Source organism: Melospiza melodia, chromosome 2, assembly GCF_035770615.1.
Source record: "Melospiza melodia melodia isolate bMelMel2 chromosome 2, bMelMel2.pri, whole genome shotgun sequence".
Classification (NCBI taxonomy): domain Eukaryota; kingdom Metazoa; phylum Chordata; class Aves; order Passeriformes; family Passerellidae; genus Melospiza; species Melospiza melodia.
The window spans coordinates 79340869-79357292 of record NC_086195.1 but is presented as its reverse complement, the minus strand read 5'-3'; the positions used below and the strand labels follow the sequence as shown (position 1 = coordinate 79357292).

Below are 16424 nucleotides of genomic sequence, written 5' to 3'. Positions count from 1 at the left end.
GGTAAAAGACAATGCTTTGTCTGTGATTAGTGAAAGGGACAATATCATGACAGACAGCCACAGGAATTTTAGAAGTCCCTTTCTCCTTGCATGTCTTCGGGTAAATAAAATACCAGAAACTTATTTTAAAACTTCTTCCCCCTCAGTAGGAAAGTAAGTACCTACTTTTTCCACCTTTCTAAAACATAGCACTGCTGTGTCTTCTTGACATTGTGAGAACTTGAGTAATTGTGCAATAGACAAAGTGCCAAAGAAAAAGTGAGAACACTTTTGCAAAAATGTTCTGATTTCAGAAGCCTGTGAAGGAGGTGGCGTACACTTGCCCCTGAGTCAAGAGAGAATGAGTCATGGCTAACACTTCTTACAAAGCATCATTCTCAGCAAAGGCTGGGTTGAACGTCATAGATCCCAAACAAAACGAGGAAAAAAAAAAAAGGAAAAAGGAAAATAAGAGCCCACTACCATTAACTGGATTTAAGTGAGAAAGTGTCCTACTTCCACTTGTAATGAAACTGGAGACACTATCTGCCAACATAAGCATGTACTCTGATACTGCAATTGTTGCCAGGCATAATGATTCGAGCTTGTAGATTTTAGCTGCCGTGGGGCACTCAAAGGATAGTTTAAGCCCATCCTCTGTGCCTTCAGGGCTACACTAGGAACACTGTCAGGAACAATACATCTATGTACCTCAATATCCTATTCAGCTATACTTATAGGCCTCAGCAGTAACACATCCCCTGTTTTCTATGATCACATCACACAATACTGTATTACATCATAACAACACTGTAATAATAGAACACAGACCAGAATATTTTTCTAGGCATTGTTTTATACTATACAACTATCCTTGTGCTTTTTTGGCTGCAAGAGTGGTATGTCTGTGTATTTCAAAACTTACCAGGAGTAGGAAACCAAACCACACACAGATGTGACACACTTAAAGTGCACATGCACACAATACATAGCAAAAATGGGCAATAGTATTTAATCCATGGTATAATTCCATCTTCCCTTGAAAACACAAGATTGGGACACTTGGTGCACATTCAGTGTCCAGGGGGCAGCCATAAGGCCTCCTTTGCAAAGCCTGAGACAAGAGGTTACTGCTCATGCTATCAGCAGGCTGGGTGCAATCATAAACATATTGTAATCCATTTTAAAACAGTCAGGAAGATCTTGTTCCAGCTATTAAATTCCACTGGAATCACTGTACTGTGATTACTCTAAACAATCTCCATGGTTTCAAGTGGATAAACCCACTTTTCATTCTTGACAATGAAAAAGTGGTGCATTAGACTACGTTTTAGCAGCTCTATGTTTCCTTCCGCAAATCTGAGAAATAATTTCAGGAAAAAAATCCTGGACTCTTGGAAAAAAAAGATGTTCTTGCTTGTTGCTTTCCATCAGGTTGTAGCTCAGGCCATGCTTTTAAAGGCAAAGGGAGAACCAGGCAGTTCAGCTGCTTAGTTTTCTATTGCATAGTACAGAGTATTAAAATTCTTTCATCCAGAATAGAAGTTTTAAATGCACTTAAACTGTATGAAACAGAAGTGGGGAATGCATTACAATGCATATCAGCTATTCTGCACTGCTGAGCAAGTGAATTTATAACTTGTATAAATCTTCACTGTTTTTTCTGCTCCTTTTCAGACACGTGCCTGAGCTCGGATCTGAGCGGATACAAATTCCAAGGAATTGAAATAATTAGTGAGAAAGTCTGTGAAAGAGATGTGCAATTAAAATTTGTTCTTTTGTTTTGTTGTCAGGCAGATTTGATGCTCTTCATTTAGTGATCTTTGTGCTTCGTCAGCTTTATGATACGTCATATGGTGAAAAGACTGAAATCCTACTGCTGCTTCTGACTTTTTTTCCTTCTTCTTAGTTGTGAAAAAGATGAGAAATGTTTGTACTTCTTTGTCAAGAAACTTTCTTTAAAAAAATCTCCTTCCAATCATTAGGAATATGAGAAAGCTCAGATCAGTCAGCTGTAGCCCTGGGTGAGATACTGGTTTATAGTACTTTGGTTCTGTTTGATGACTATATTTCATCTACCACTCTCAGTTGCAATATAAAGTTTATTCCTTTAGAAGTACCTATTTCTTTTTCATATCATATATGAATGATTCCTTTTACCATCATATTTATATTTGGTCTGTTGATAGTTGAAATTTTATTTTTAAATGAAAGAAAATAAAGTAGCATGTCTCCTGAGCAGAAAAATCAATCAAGCATTTTTTAAGCTAGGAGAATTAGTAAAAAGTGTAAAACTTCTGATGAGCACACTTCACTTTCATTTTCTGTTACCTTCCTAGACCCCAAGTTAGATTTCCTACTGACTGTCTTGGAAAGACTTGTGGTATACACACTTAAAAGACTATTTAGAATACTTGCAAGACTTCTAGTGTCCTCCAATACAATATCCAAACCAACACTCAGATTCTGAAAGCTACAGAAAATATGCCATTGATGACAAGAGGCAAGGTCTACAATAATGTCTGCTGCATACAGGTCTTTAAACAACTGAAATCTGGACACATCCACACACCTACCATGTAAAAGCATATTGATTGAAAGCAAGAACAAACCAAAACACATACCTGCCCATTACAAGTTATTACAGAGTTACCAACCTATTTTCTTCTATCATATCCTGGGAGGAAGACTGTTCAGTCCATAGTACAGACAGAGAGGAATTTCCATCCTGTATCATATTGGTGACTCATAACCCTGCAGCCTGATTTTGTAACTAGCCTCATCTCTTTTTAATTACTTTTTTTTTTGAGTTCTACTAATTCCCTAATCACATGAATCATTTGTCCCAAACCATTTCTCATTAACCTGAGCCTTCTATCAGTCCTGCAATTGCTCCCTCTATATATGTATATTTGGGTGCTGGCATGAAGCAGATAGAACAGGTGCCAAATGTTTTTTTTTTCCATTAGCCCAAATTACTTCAATTCTTTGAGGTGTTTTAAAGAAAAAAACCTTGGAAGCTGTTGCATATTACAAGATACCGTTTGCCTGTAGGGCTTCCAGTGCTGGAGCACTCTCCAAGTGCAGCAGGTGCTGTCTCCAGCCAGAACTGCACGCGGGTCTCTGTCAGAGCCCGAGCCACACACTCGGCACTTGGGGTCAAAACAGGCAAAGACAAGCTACACTCAAAGCTGCCAGTGACAAGCTCCTATCCATGTGATTGTTACTTGCTGGAAAAATATTTTTATCTATTCCTTATAGTGACTTCTCAAAATAAACTAAAAAAATAGATAGATAGTAGTACTGAAAGATGAATGTCTGAATCAAGGTACCAAGATACAACTACATCTACCAAACTCAGCAACACAATCTGAGGAGAGGCTAATGCAGCTATACTGTTAGTTTGTTAAAATAAATGAGCAATTAAATTGTCACGTGAAAACTCCATGTGGCATAGACAAGACAACTGAGCCATCGTCCTGCCACAAAGGATGCAGTTGTGGAGAACCTTCTGTGTTAGTAGGATATCAGTGAACCTTTTACTACAGCCAAATGACCTGCCTCAGGGTTAACACCGGGACCAAGGCTCAGTTGTCTGAACAGAGAGATGTAACACTGGTTAGACACCCCAGTGACACTTTCTCCAGCTGAATGCCACTCCTGAATGGCACTGGGGGCTCTGCCCATGACTGTCAGGCCTGGGTGTGTTTCTGGTGCCACCAAGCACATACAACATCCACAGCTGGCAGGATGGCTGGGCATGAAAGCTAGAAGAAAATTGTTAAATATCTGTCTTAAAACTGGGACTGTATTTAACTAAAAACCAACTCCTCAAATCAGCATCTTCCTCTTCCCAAACAAAAACGAGTACACTGTTTATCTCATGCTGTGCTTTCCCTTGTGCAATGATGCACAATCAAGGATCACTTAAATACACAGGCCAAGGTTTTCCAGAAAGGGAAGCTGAAATGCATCACCTCCATGGCCTGAGAATCCCAAGGGTAAAGTTTTCAGAGGAATCTAATTGACCAAAACAAGATCAATTGATTTCAATCTGCAAATCCAAACAACACGATCAAAATACTTTGATTTCTTTGCCCATAAACTTCTGAAAGTTGTCTAAAACTAATAATAAAGCAAGTAAAATAATAAAATAATTTTACATCAGTGTTGTCTTCATGTTGCACTCTCTGTAGGCAAAGCAAACTTATTTTCTGCCAGTAAGTTTTCAGCATAAATTTTTATATATATTTAAAACATTCTATCCACAGTCAGCAAATAAAGTCTGAAGGCACCCAGGACACCGAGTGAAAACTATCAAGGTCCACGATAGCTCTAGGGGATTATCCAATTTGCTGTTCAGCTCTGATTTTAAGTTTATATACACACAAAAATCAGTCTCATCTATAAGAGCATTCTAAAAAAAAACCTTGATGTTTAAGGCTTAAACTGTGGGCATCTTTCCTCTTCTGAAAAAAGATTAACTCAACACCAAGAAAGGTAGAATGACAAAACAAGACCAGACTTGAAGTATCCTATAGGAAGCTAAACAGCAATTCTTCAAGTCACAGCTTGCAAAACCTCCTTTCTGCTATTCAGTTGAAAGAGGATGTTTTCTTTGTTTTTAAAACTTCAGCCAATTTGTATTATTTAGACCATATTGTAGCTTTGAACTTGATATACACAAGATGCATTTGATGACTCATTTACAGTTTAATGCACAAATGACAAGCAGTGTCATATGAAAGTTTAAGGAAAGCTTTCTAAATGTTACCAAAAGGCAGAAAAAATGACTGTTGGGTTTTTCTGAATCTACAGTTTGCTAAAACAGCTTGTCTGTAACAGGAGTAGTCACCAGACGACTGGCATACATGTGGGCTCTGGCTTGCCAGAGTAAGTTGTTCTGACCCAAGCCTTTTTCTGTACTGCTCAAAAGAAATTCATGAATCCATCAGTTCATTAGATGCAACCAGTTCCACAAATATGAACATCCAGTCACATAATCAGACATAAACTTCCTCCTTTGTGTTGGATCGAGTTGTTCTCCCAATGACAAAAACATCAGGTTATGTTAACATGTCAAATGGAAAAATAATCTTTTCTGATCCTTCCCCCTGCTCTCTGATTTAGGAAGGTGAATCAACTCATTTTGCAGCCACCCAGTCACTAGGTGAGACATAGATAGGAAAGCATGCCTGGCTGTGGGATAGAGGCAAGGCTAAAAGTAAATCACTCTGTGTCACTCACCGGATGTTTTGTGAAACTGCATCCTTAATTAGTCATGGAATGGAGACACAGGGTAGCACAGTGTTTGAGCCTTCCAGAAGAGGACAGCTATCTCATCCTACTCGAATTATTGGACATCAGAATCCTTACCTTCTCCATAAAACTTTCCCTCCCCATCAAATACATCCTTTAAATGAAAATTAAAACTAGCTATTATCTAGAATAATTCTAAAAGTAAATGTTATCATCAAGTATGTGCATTACAACAATATGGGAGTAAGAATACAGATCACAGTTAAACTATTCCTGTGATAATGTGTGAGAAAGCTTCCAAGAACACCACTCAAAAGACTATCTACAGTCTTACTTAGGGCACAGGCCCATTTTCCTTTAGCAATTCCAGAGTGAACTCCTTGGCCACAGCTTGGAAGAGTGAAGACAAAACCATGACAATTTTTTGTAATGCTACACATGTGTAATGCTACACATAACAGGATCCTGGACATTTGCATACAGAAATCTGAAGAAGATTGAACTGCAAGTGAACTCCTGTCTTTCCTGCATGTAAAAGCTGAAATCTTTCCAGTTTTTGAAGTGCTTAGTTACTAGTACCTATTTTCTTGGAGGTGAAAGGGCAGATCCTGTGGGCAAACAACTGGTTGCACAACTGGTGTCAGCAGCTGAGACTCATCTTTTACATACATGGGACTGGCTTTCCTAATCAAGGACTGATTTCTAGAAAAAGGTGGGATGCACTGGATCCATCAGCCAGTTGGCAAAGATGCTTTTGTCCTGACCAACACAGCAAGGCATCAGTAATCCAGGAAGTTTCTGGAGTGCTTTTGCCGTAACTTCTTAACAAGGGTGACTGAGTACCTAACAAGTGCACCAGCTGGGCCTCATACTTAGAAACAAGGGAGAAAGAGACTGAGATGGGAAGGTCAGGGGCAGCCTCTTCTGCAGTGACCATGAGAGGCAGATCCTGTGAAGAAAGAGCAAGGCAAAAATCAGATTACAAAATCAGAATTCTGGAGAGCAGATTTTGGCCTACCAAGGAGAATCCCAGGCAGAAGAGTGCACAGGAGAGAAGGCAGATTTTTCAAGGATGAAAGCTTGCTCATGCCAAGCTCAAGACTGGCCCAAAGCAAAGTGCAGAAGTTGGGCAAAAGTAACAGGACAAGACTTTCTCTCAGGTGACTTTTGGGAACAGCGAAATGGGATATTGCCAGGCTTCTGGGCCCTGGCTGATGGGTGTTAAGGGGGCTGGCTAATGACATTGTATGGCCTCTCTTGGCAATTTTTGAAAGGTTGTGGTGATTGGGGATATTCCTAACGTCTAGAAAAGGGCAAATATCCCTTCCATTCTAAGGGGATAGAGAAGGGTAATTCAGGGACCTACAAAGCTGGTCAGCCTCACCCTGATCCCTGCAAAGGTGATGGAGTAAATTGTCTTGCAAACCATTTCTGCATGTAGATTGGATGAAGATGACTGGGAACAGTCAGCATGGATTTATGAAGAAATGTGCTTGAGCAGCCTCACAGCCTTTTATGGTGAGATGACTTCTTCAGTGGATGAGGAGAGCTGTGGACACACTGTTTATTGTGGCTTTAACAAAGCTTCTGACAGCTTTGTTCTTGTAGCAGCCTTCTCTTACCACAGCCTCACTGCTCCTACTTCCCTAGTCTGTCAAAGTTAGAGCAGAGATGGACTGAAATCTGACTGAACTGCTGCACCCAAAGGTGATCAGCGGTAAAAAGTCCAGTTGAAGGTCAATCAGTATCTGTGTACTCCAGGGACTGGCACAGGGGAATGCATTGCTTAACATCTTCATAATGACCTAGATAACAGAATAGAGTCCACCCTCAGCAAGTTTGCAGAGGATGCTCAGCTGGGAGGAGAACACCAGATGGGTGTACTCATTCAGAGGGACCCTGGTCAGGGTAGAGCAACAGTCCACGATGTACCTCGGCAAATCCAACAGAGGGAAATGCCAATCCTCCAGCTGCAGAGGTCTAACACAAATCATCACTACAGGCTGGGGGCTGATCACCTGGAGAGCAACTCTGAGGTGAAGTACATTGGGGTTCTGGCGAACACCAAGCTGATCATGAGGCACCAATGTGCATTTGCAGCACAGAAAGCCAAGAGCCTCCTGGGCTGCATTAGGAAAAGCACTGCCAGCAGGTCGAGGGAGGGGATCCTTCTCTACTCATGCATATGGAGCGCTGGGCTCAGTTCTGGGCTCCCGCATACAAGACAGGCATAGACAATGCTGGAGAAAGGCCAGTGAAGCACAGTAAAATTAATCAAGGGACTGGAGCACCTTTCATACAAGGAAGAGGGGCTGAGAGATCTAGGACTGTGTAGCCTAGAGAGGAGAAGGCTCGGGAAGATCTTACCCATGTGTCTAAACACTTGATGGGAAAAAATAAAGGGAACAGAAACTGATTTCTCACTGGTGGTCCAATGACAGAACAAGCGGCAATGGGCACAAAATAGAATACAAGAAATGTTGCTTTAACATAAAATAAGGAAACTTTCTTACAATAACAGCATTCAAACACTGGCCCAGAGAATACATTGAGTCTCCATCTCCTCAGAGACATTTAAAACCCAATTGGACATGGCCTTGAAATGACACAGCTCTGTGTATGGATCTGCAAAGGCCCCTTCCAAATGGAATGATTCTGTTATTACATTTGGTAGAAAACAAGTAAAGACTTGATAATTTGATTCTTAGATACAGAACAACCATTCTAAGAATAGATTTAATCTATTTATTAAGGTCCTGCAGCATGCATCACATACATTTATAGTTGGTTCATTTGATGTAGGTGGTCAAGAAAGTAAATTGAACATACGAAGGCAGATCCTAAATATTTATGCTAATAGCTGAATAAATATTAAGGAAAAATTACAGATCTGGAGCTAATTCTGGAATGTGTTCAGTATAGTTTGTAGGAGAAGTTGAACCTAAGTCCACTCACCGAGTCTGAGCTGCGCTAACTAGCTAACACACAACCATTTTGGATTTATGTGAAGTACAAAAAAACCCCATTTCAGAAGTCACTGGGTAACTTGGTTGAGTGCCACAATCGTGTTTGTTCAACTGGACATGCCTCCTCTACAGCTCAAGTTGAACCAAGAGATAAAGAATGACACTTCCAGCAAAAACAACTCACAGGAATATACCATATTAAATATGTAATATCTTTGCCTTATGTGCTAACTCCTCTACTTAAAAAACCAAACCCCATCATATTGGCATAAATAAGTGGTATATTTAAATTTCATTTTAAAAAGCTTCATTTAAAGAGTATTGACTTGATTAAAAGCTAAAAAAAAGTCCCATGGAAATGCCAGGGGTTTTCTTTAGCCCAGCAAAGTCTTGCATATTTCTAAGGTAATGAAAACCACATCAAGTCATCAGAAAACTGACCTCCTAAATCTTGCTGTTAGTAATCAGACAATCCTTATGACTTACTGAACCAGTTACCAATCAATTTATCATTTAATAATTTATATCTCCATGAAAACCTAATCTCTCAGCATGTCTCTCTGCCATTTCCTTCCCTCTTTAATCACCGATGAAGCATGAACCTCTCGCCTTCACAGGCAAGTTTCTTGTTATGCACCCAGATGACTGGGTCAGCATCAGTGAACACTGCAGCTAAATGTGCTAGCTGTGGGCATGTAAGTGAAAGTCATCTTTCACACACTAATCTCAACAATTAATGGCAATAAAACCTAACTTCAAAACTGAGAACCAAGATCAATCTTATGGGCAGATCAGTTCTCACAGATTAGCCAACTAAGAAGTATCCCTTAAGCTGCTTAATTCTACATCACTATTTTATACTCTTAAGGAATCTTACATTTGCTGTTACTTTCTGTACATAACTCCATCCAGAAATTACCTGTAGCAATGGTGACTACCAAAAATTAAGGACTAAAGTGGTAGTAAGAAGGAGAGATTTGCTATCTGCCTACAAAGGGACAATGGCATTAACCTCTGGCTGTTCTAACAGTGAGCAGCACACCAGTGAAGTCCTACAGAGAGTAGCCTGATTGCAATACCAGCACTCTGTGTGGTTTACAAAGACACTTAAAAGAGACCCTGCATACAGTTTAAGGAAGTCACACCAAACATCAGTGCTTGAACTGAGGGGGGAGAACCTTCTGTTTCCATTTAAATAGAAAAGCAAAACCTTCATGGTCACATACCTCATTGCAACATTGCTGCCATCAATAACTATTGGCCTCAGGTTGTCTCCATCCTCTGTCACATCCTCCTGCAGTGGAGACTCTGACCTCTGAGACTCTATGGAAGACGCTTCACGCATTACACTAGTGTTAGCATTAGTTACAGTCTGATCAGTCTCAGTTTTATTCCCAAGTTTGACAAGTTCTCCCAAAATATCATTTATTAAAGCATCAGTACCAAGTTTATTTAGTACAAGTTGAACCTGCTCTTCAGAGTAACCCAACTTAAGTGCAAACTCCAGTTTGGTTTGATATTCTTTCACCACATCAGGAGGCTTTTTGACTTCCTTAGGTACTATCTGAGCCTCTTCTATCCTAAAGTCTTGCAAGATCTCATTTCTTTTTAGTATATGAGGCTCTAAGCAAGGAGATCGGCACAGCTGTCGATGAGTCTTAGGCAATAAATGTGACTCCGATGCAGAATTATTCAGTCTCTCTGAATCATTATCAGAATTTGTGCTTTCTTCGGAGTCACAGCTGGAGCTTCCAGAAGTCTCTTCAGATGTCTCCTTTTCTCTGTCTTCTTTCCTAGAATTAACCTTATCCATCGTTGGCTTCTCCGCCATCGACCAAGGTACAATTGCATTTATTTGTGTGCCAGTGCTCCCCACATAAAGGTGGCCTAAGTCATGCCCCAGATGATCCTTCAAGCCCATGAAGCTGCTGCATGCACTTGACTCCACTTTGCTGTTTTTCTTGTATTCCTGAATATAAAGTGTTCCGTATTCCTAAAGAGAAAACAAAAATGTTGCAACTGGTTACACGCATTACTTGTTTTCTATTTTCTTGCTGCTTCCTCAGAACTGCATTTATTCTCTTGCAGCTGAGAAATAGAACTTCTTTCTTTTTTTAAACATGGAAGGCTTTTTGTGGAAAAAACTTTCTAAGGAATATCTCTACTAAGAGGATAAATAACTAACCACCTGTCTTCTGAATGTATCAAATGTTTTACTTATACATTTCTAGAAATGGATTTATGAAAGAATATGAAACCAAAGACTCCAAGTTTACCTACTGTAATGTAGAGACAGGAGTAAAGTAACTATTTAAAAATAATGAGATATTTCTTCTAGCATAAGACTATGCTATAACAACAACAACAACACAGAAGTGACTATAAAATACTCTAGAAAAGGTTTTCAAACTAAATACCTTACAGTATGTTGTACAGAAAGAAATTAGCATAGTGCAAGATTCTCTGGCTTATTAGTAACAGAAAGCATGATTAAATAAAAACTTATTGGCCCTGAAAGACACTATCAGCTCAACTGAATACACTCAAACTCTTTCTGAATTCCCTTATAAAGTGATAATTAAGTCAAGATAGACTAATTGCTCTCAACAGAGTGTTGTAGTACTAACACATACAGCATTTAGGGACGTGGACTGATCTAATGGCCAATAAAGCCAATGGAAGTCTTTGCACTAATTCCAACAGACCATTCATCAAGCCAACAAGGCAACAAAATCAAAAGCTGGTTTCATCTCCTGCATTAGATTTTTGCAAGCCTTTAGATAAATCAAAACTATGCATGTATAAATATGAGTCGTTTAGGAAGAATGGAAGAAAGAAGTTGAAATTTTCTGGACTTATATACTCGCCATATCAGATTTTCTTGAGGAATTTTGCATAGCCGTAGTTATACAGAAGTTAGTTACCCATTTCATCACAAACATTACTTCAACCTACATTTAAAGGCAGATTGCTACCTCTTTCCCTTACTTTGTTCTTTGAAACAGCAATCTTTGCTAACTGCTTCAATAAAGAAAATGAAACATAAATTATTTCTCATAAATAAAAATGGACCATATGGACCAATTGTACTGCAAGGTTACCATGAAAAAGAAGAATTTAAATTAAGGAAAGACTATGAAACAAAGAGTTCTTTCACACTTCCATCTTGTAAGACAGAATATAAAGCAAGATATAGAGACAAAGGACTTCACTTGAACTTAAAATTTCTGTCAGCAAATACATTAATTCTCCCCTCCTCTTACAGGTGAGAATTTAAGACTGGCGTGGTATTTTTAATATATAGTGTACTTTCCTCTTCTTGCAATAAAGATTTGAGAGTGCGCACCAGAGCAATTAATCCAGGTTTAAGATCAGAGAGAATCAAACAAACAATCCAATCCATGGCTCAGTAAAAGTTGATTCTATAGGCAGGGAGTACCAAGACATCACCATTGTGGTAGGGCATTCTGGGCCACAAAAATCTTACTTTACCTGAACATTTCTAGTTAACATAAAGAGATCATATCTATCATCAGTGCTTTCATCTCCAACACCTCAATCACAGCAAGGTCGATAAGGAAGAAAACAGTTTTATTTAGATCTTATCTTGTTAGAAGGCAGTAGGGTTGTAATTCTCAGGCACGGTATTAATGAATATTGCCTTCTCTTAATGTAAAGGATTTCTAGCAACCCAGAGATAAAACACAACAAGAATTTAGGAAATGGACCTTTTCACACGGTGATTTATTAACTAAGATAATACACTTGATAGCACAGAGGTAGTAACAAATCACAATATTCCAATAAAAAGATACAGTTAAAAAACCAACACTGTGGCCTTCACAGGACTGACACACACACCCCACACACAAAAATTAAAACAAATCGCAAACAAGCAGCCCCTATTGGAAGCCAGGCTGCCTAGCAACCAGCCTCTAGTTGCTAGGATGCGCTCCTTTAACATACCATCATGAATACTAGCACAGCCAAAGAATAATTTGGTATGAACAAAAGCCCATGAAAGAGAGCGGGACTTAAGTGCGTCTGGTTTCCCCTCGGAGAACAATGCAGCTGCCAAACCAATCTGGAAGCCCCGACATCATTGTTCCACCAACCCCACAATCTGCTCTGACTCGAGGAAGTCTAGTTAATGGGCAATACTTTTAAGCTGGACTGAAAAGTTGAGCTGGCTCATGTACCGCTGCTGCAGAATACAGGGAGATAATGGGTCACTGCCTAAATCCATGTACTGTGAAATGTCATTTTAGTATTGAACTAAAAGTGAAGGGAGGGTTTTTTTGGAAGGGGGGGAAGAAGAGTTTGCATATTAACAGCATCAAATACCAAAAGCCCAAAGTGCATAGATTAGAAAGAGGATTTTTTTTTTTTTTTAGTGTTAGTTAAAATAATACTTAAGTCACTCTCCAATCACTTCTTTCTTGAAGTTTAAGTGCTTTACAGGAACTACAATCATAACACCCTCCAGTGCAATTCAAAGAAGTCACTAGCATATGAATGCTAGTCTGAAGATCAGGCATTATACGAAACATACTTTAGATGATTTGCACATCAACTGCATATGAAAAATGACCGTAGCCTGAGCTTGGTCCATTGTTAGGAATATATACATAATCAGCCTCACATCTATCTGCTTTAATTTTCCTGTCAATCTCCATCATTCTTCAATTTATAATTGCTTGTTTTCCAAAGAACTCTACTGTTTTTCAGAAACTATTTAAAGAACAGAATAATAGAAGGAGCTTTAACATCTCCCACAGATAATATATAGTCATTATACTATCGCTTTAAAAGCATAGTTAAAATTGTATTTGTACTGTAAATTCAAAGCGAAATATTTCTGAAATAGTTTTGCATAAGCAGTACACTTTTCCTGGCATTTGGCCTAAAATCTGCATGCAAACTGGACTTATTTACAGAAAAATTTTTACAATGCCTGGAAACTTTGTATATCGTATTTGTGGTCAGTAGCACGTCTTAGAAACATTACACTTGGAGCTCCCATCATGATGTCCTTTATGAGATTCACTGACTAGAACCATGAAAATCAGATGTCACTATTGAATGCTGCTGATTATTTTGTCTTGGTTTGGTTAGTGAAGAGCAACATGCCAGGCAGTCAATTTGAATGAATTTGTATTCCAAATAAACACTATATACAGGACAATGGAGCTCATGAAAACCAGAAAAGATCACATTTATCTAACGAGCAACAGCAGCTAAGAATTCTTTATTTGCAAGGAGCTTTTATTACACACATATGGTTTTAAAGTATGCTGACTGATACAACTCAAAATAGCTAAGAAAAGCATCTACTATGAACTGATTTAAATGAAAAATAAACAAACAAAAATCATCCCAAAAATTCCAGTCATGAAAGTCTTTCCTTTTCTGTTATGCTCACCACAGCTCAGTAAAACAATTTGTATTTATGAAACAGTTAATCAAACGGGTAGCTCCCAATTTAGACATACCTATGATAACATAAGTTTTAAACTGTAGCCCATTTGAAATGACAGTATCTCACACTGTGTTCACTGTTAAAGGCTTAAAGTACTGCACGTACATTTATCAGGTATAAATATAGCAATCCAGATGAGCACTTCATTGTAGAAGTATAATATTTTATAATTTCTTAGAAGTTGTCACCATTTCCCACAAACCATTAGCAACAATCAGCCCATCAGTTAATCTCCACACAAAACAGAAATATTTCTCAAAGGGACGTGGACTAGTAGATCACCTAATCTTTTACTGTGTATTCAGAATACTTTCCACTTACAGTTGAGCATAAAAAGTCATTTTATGCAAATTTAGTTCACAGAGGAAAATAACAGAGTAAAGTAGTGTCACGTGGCACAGTATAACAGAAAATGTGTATTTGCAAAAGACCATCAACAAGTTTCTGAAGATACAGTTTACAAGGAAAGAGTTCAACGTGTTTTCACACAGGTAGACTTTTTCTAAGTCTCCTGAACACAAAATGTAAAATATTGAAATAATTTTGTTGAAACACTGCTTGTCACAAACAGAAGTGCAGAGTTGATCAGAAAAGAGAAAAAAAGAACTTATCTGTTATCCAAATGATAAAGATACTGCAACAATGCAAATAAAATAATGAATATGTAATAAATACCTACTGCTGTAGTTTCTATGTATTTAATTACCATTGTATTTGAGCGAGTGCTGTTGTCTGCATCATTCTATCCAACAAAGGAGGGATGTCCCATTGAACAGATTGGTTAATGCTCTGGGGCAACAGATGTCTACTGGAACTGCAGGAGACCAGCAACTGGTGGCCTGCCCATCTTCTGAAAACTTTCAATAGACTCATGCATATGTTCACACAATAGGGCATGTGGTAGAAATGCAAACCTCTTTTTAACCCTTTTATATGCTCTCTTTCCCTCTCAACTGATATATGAAGGTCTTTGTTTTGGACTTCTTTTTTTTACAGGACCCTTGGAACATAGGCTCATGGGTGAGCACACAGTGTTTGTTCTTCAGCCTAACATCTGAACTCAAAATATAAAACAAAACAGATTAGAAACTTTATAAAAACAGCTGGACTAGATCTGACATACTAATAACTGGTTTTAAAAACTTAAAACCTTTGACTGTATCTGAGAGCAATCTCATGCCCAATCTTACATGTCAGTCTCTTCAGATAGCCTATAATGGAGCTCTTCCTACTCCCACAAACATGGCAAATTTCACCCATGGTGTGGTATAATGGAAAAGGTGTCTAATTCTGGTTTTCTTTCTAAGAGCTTTTTCTACTACTTACAATTTAAATAACAGCTTATTTGCAAAAAAGGGTAAATACCTGTAACTTAGAAGTTGAAACTCTCCTTCTCCCCAATGGACTAGAGAATTCATTCTGCTGATGGCTACTCCTACCATTTTCAAATTCTGGGAAATGCACCATTACTGATGCTTTCAAAAGTTCCTTAACAGAATGCAGTGTGTCGATGCTCTTTAATATACTTAATCTTAGTGCATAGCTGTTTTTCTATCCCTCTTTTTCCAAGAGACACCCAAAGTGCGCAAATCTCAGCCGACACGCAGGCTAGCTTGCTGTCCAAAAGCAAAATGATAAGGCTGCAATGCCAGAAGGGTGAACCGTCCCGTTTGTGCAGAGAGAAGCCCCCATACTCACGTTGGCTGGAAAGCACACAGACATTGGTTTCTCTTAGCTGCTCCAGAAGCAACTCCTTAACACGATTTCAGCTGCAGACTTCAGGCAAGCAAGCAGAACAATGAATGGACGAACAGATGGACCCGCGATGTCTTTGCTTAACCTACTACTGAGCGGCCGCGGAGCCAATCACGGCCGGCAGAGCTCACAATTAGTTGGCTGGGCAGATGCAAGGCAACCTCCCCATCCTGCATCAGGTTCCGAGGTTTCTAAGATAAGCAAGTTGATGTCATTCTCAGGGTCTGCCCCGGGCAGCATGTGTATTAACGAGGGGTGTGCAGCAACAATAGGCCATACAAAAGAGACTAGCAGGCAGCTGCTGTATGAGAGCCAGAGTCATTAGGGAGCAGGCTGCCAACAAGAAACACCTGGCTTGGGCAGACTTCAGCTTCTCCTCATTGTTTCTAATTCATGAAACAAAGAAAAGAATTATTTTTTAAGTAGTAAAAATTGTGAGTTTCTATTAAAATATATCAGTCTGAAGGAATATAACCCCTTTTATTATGGAAACAAAATGTTCTTTGTCAGGAAAAATATTAAAGAAAAATAAATCTATCAGGAGCTATTGTAGTCCCCTTTTCTTGTTAGCAAAATTAATCATAGTGGTATAAAGCACAAGGAGGTATGAAAGGAGCCCACACTAAACACTGAAATGCATTCAGAAACTGCTTTCTGAATTTTCTGACCCTTTTCTACATTAGTCAATAATTGCAACAAACTTGCATTTACACACAACTGTAAGAGTACTTGTGGGTAATTTCAATGGAGTGGGTGAAAGCCTTTAAACTAAAACCACATAATATTAATATATGGAATAATGGATATTTTTAAGCAGTTGAAACATTAGAGCACTTGACAGAAAGGAACTACAAACCACTCTTTTGTTCTGGACTCCCTTACATTTGTTTGCAACACAACTGCTTTCCTCTTTTATTTTTTCACAGATCTGTTCTAGATGCCAAGATCCTTCCATCTCTTCTCGATGACAGAATATTTCAAGAGAA

General features: G+C 38.8%; 1 protein-coding gene across 1 annotated transcript in view; it reads right to left on the bottom strand.

The window, feature by feature from the left end:
* The window catches only part of ZC3H12C (zinc finger CCCH-type containing 12C), a 43246-nt gene that overhangs the window by 13832 nt on the left and 12990 nt on the right, over nucleotides 1-16424 (bottom strand). Inside the window, exon 2 of the mRNA XM_063148979.1 lies at nucleotides 9431-10197. Coding sequence (XP_063005049.1) covers nucleotides 9431-10125 — 695 coding nt within the window. The 5' untranslated portion in view covers nucleotides 10126-10197. The remainder of the gene's footprint in view (nucleotides 1-9430; nucleotides 10198-16424) is intronic.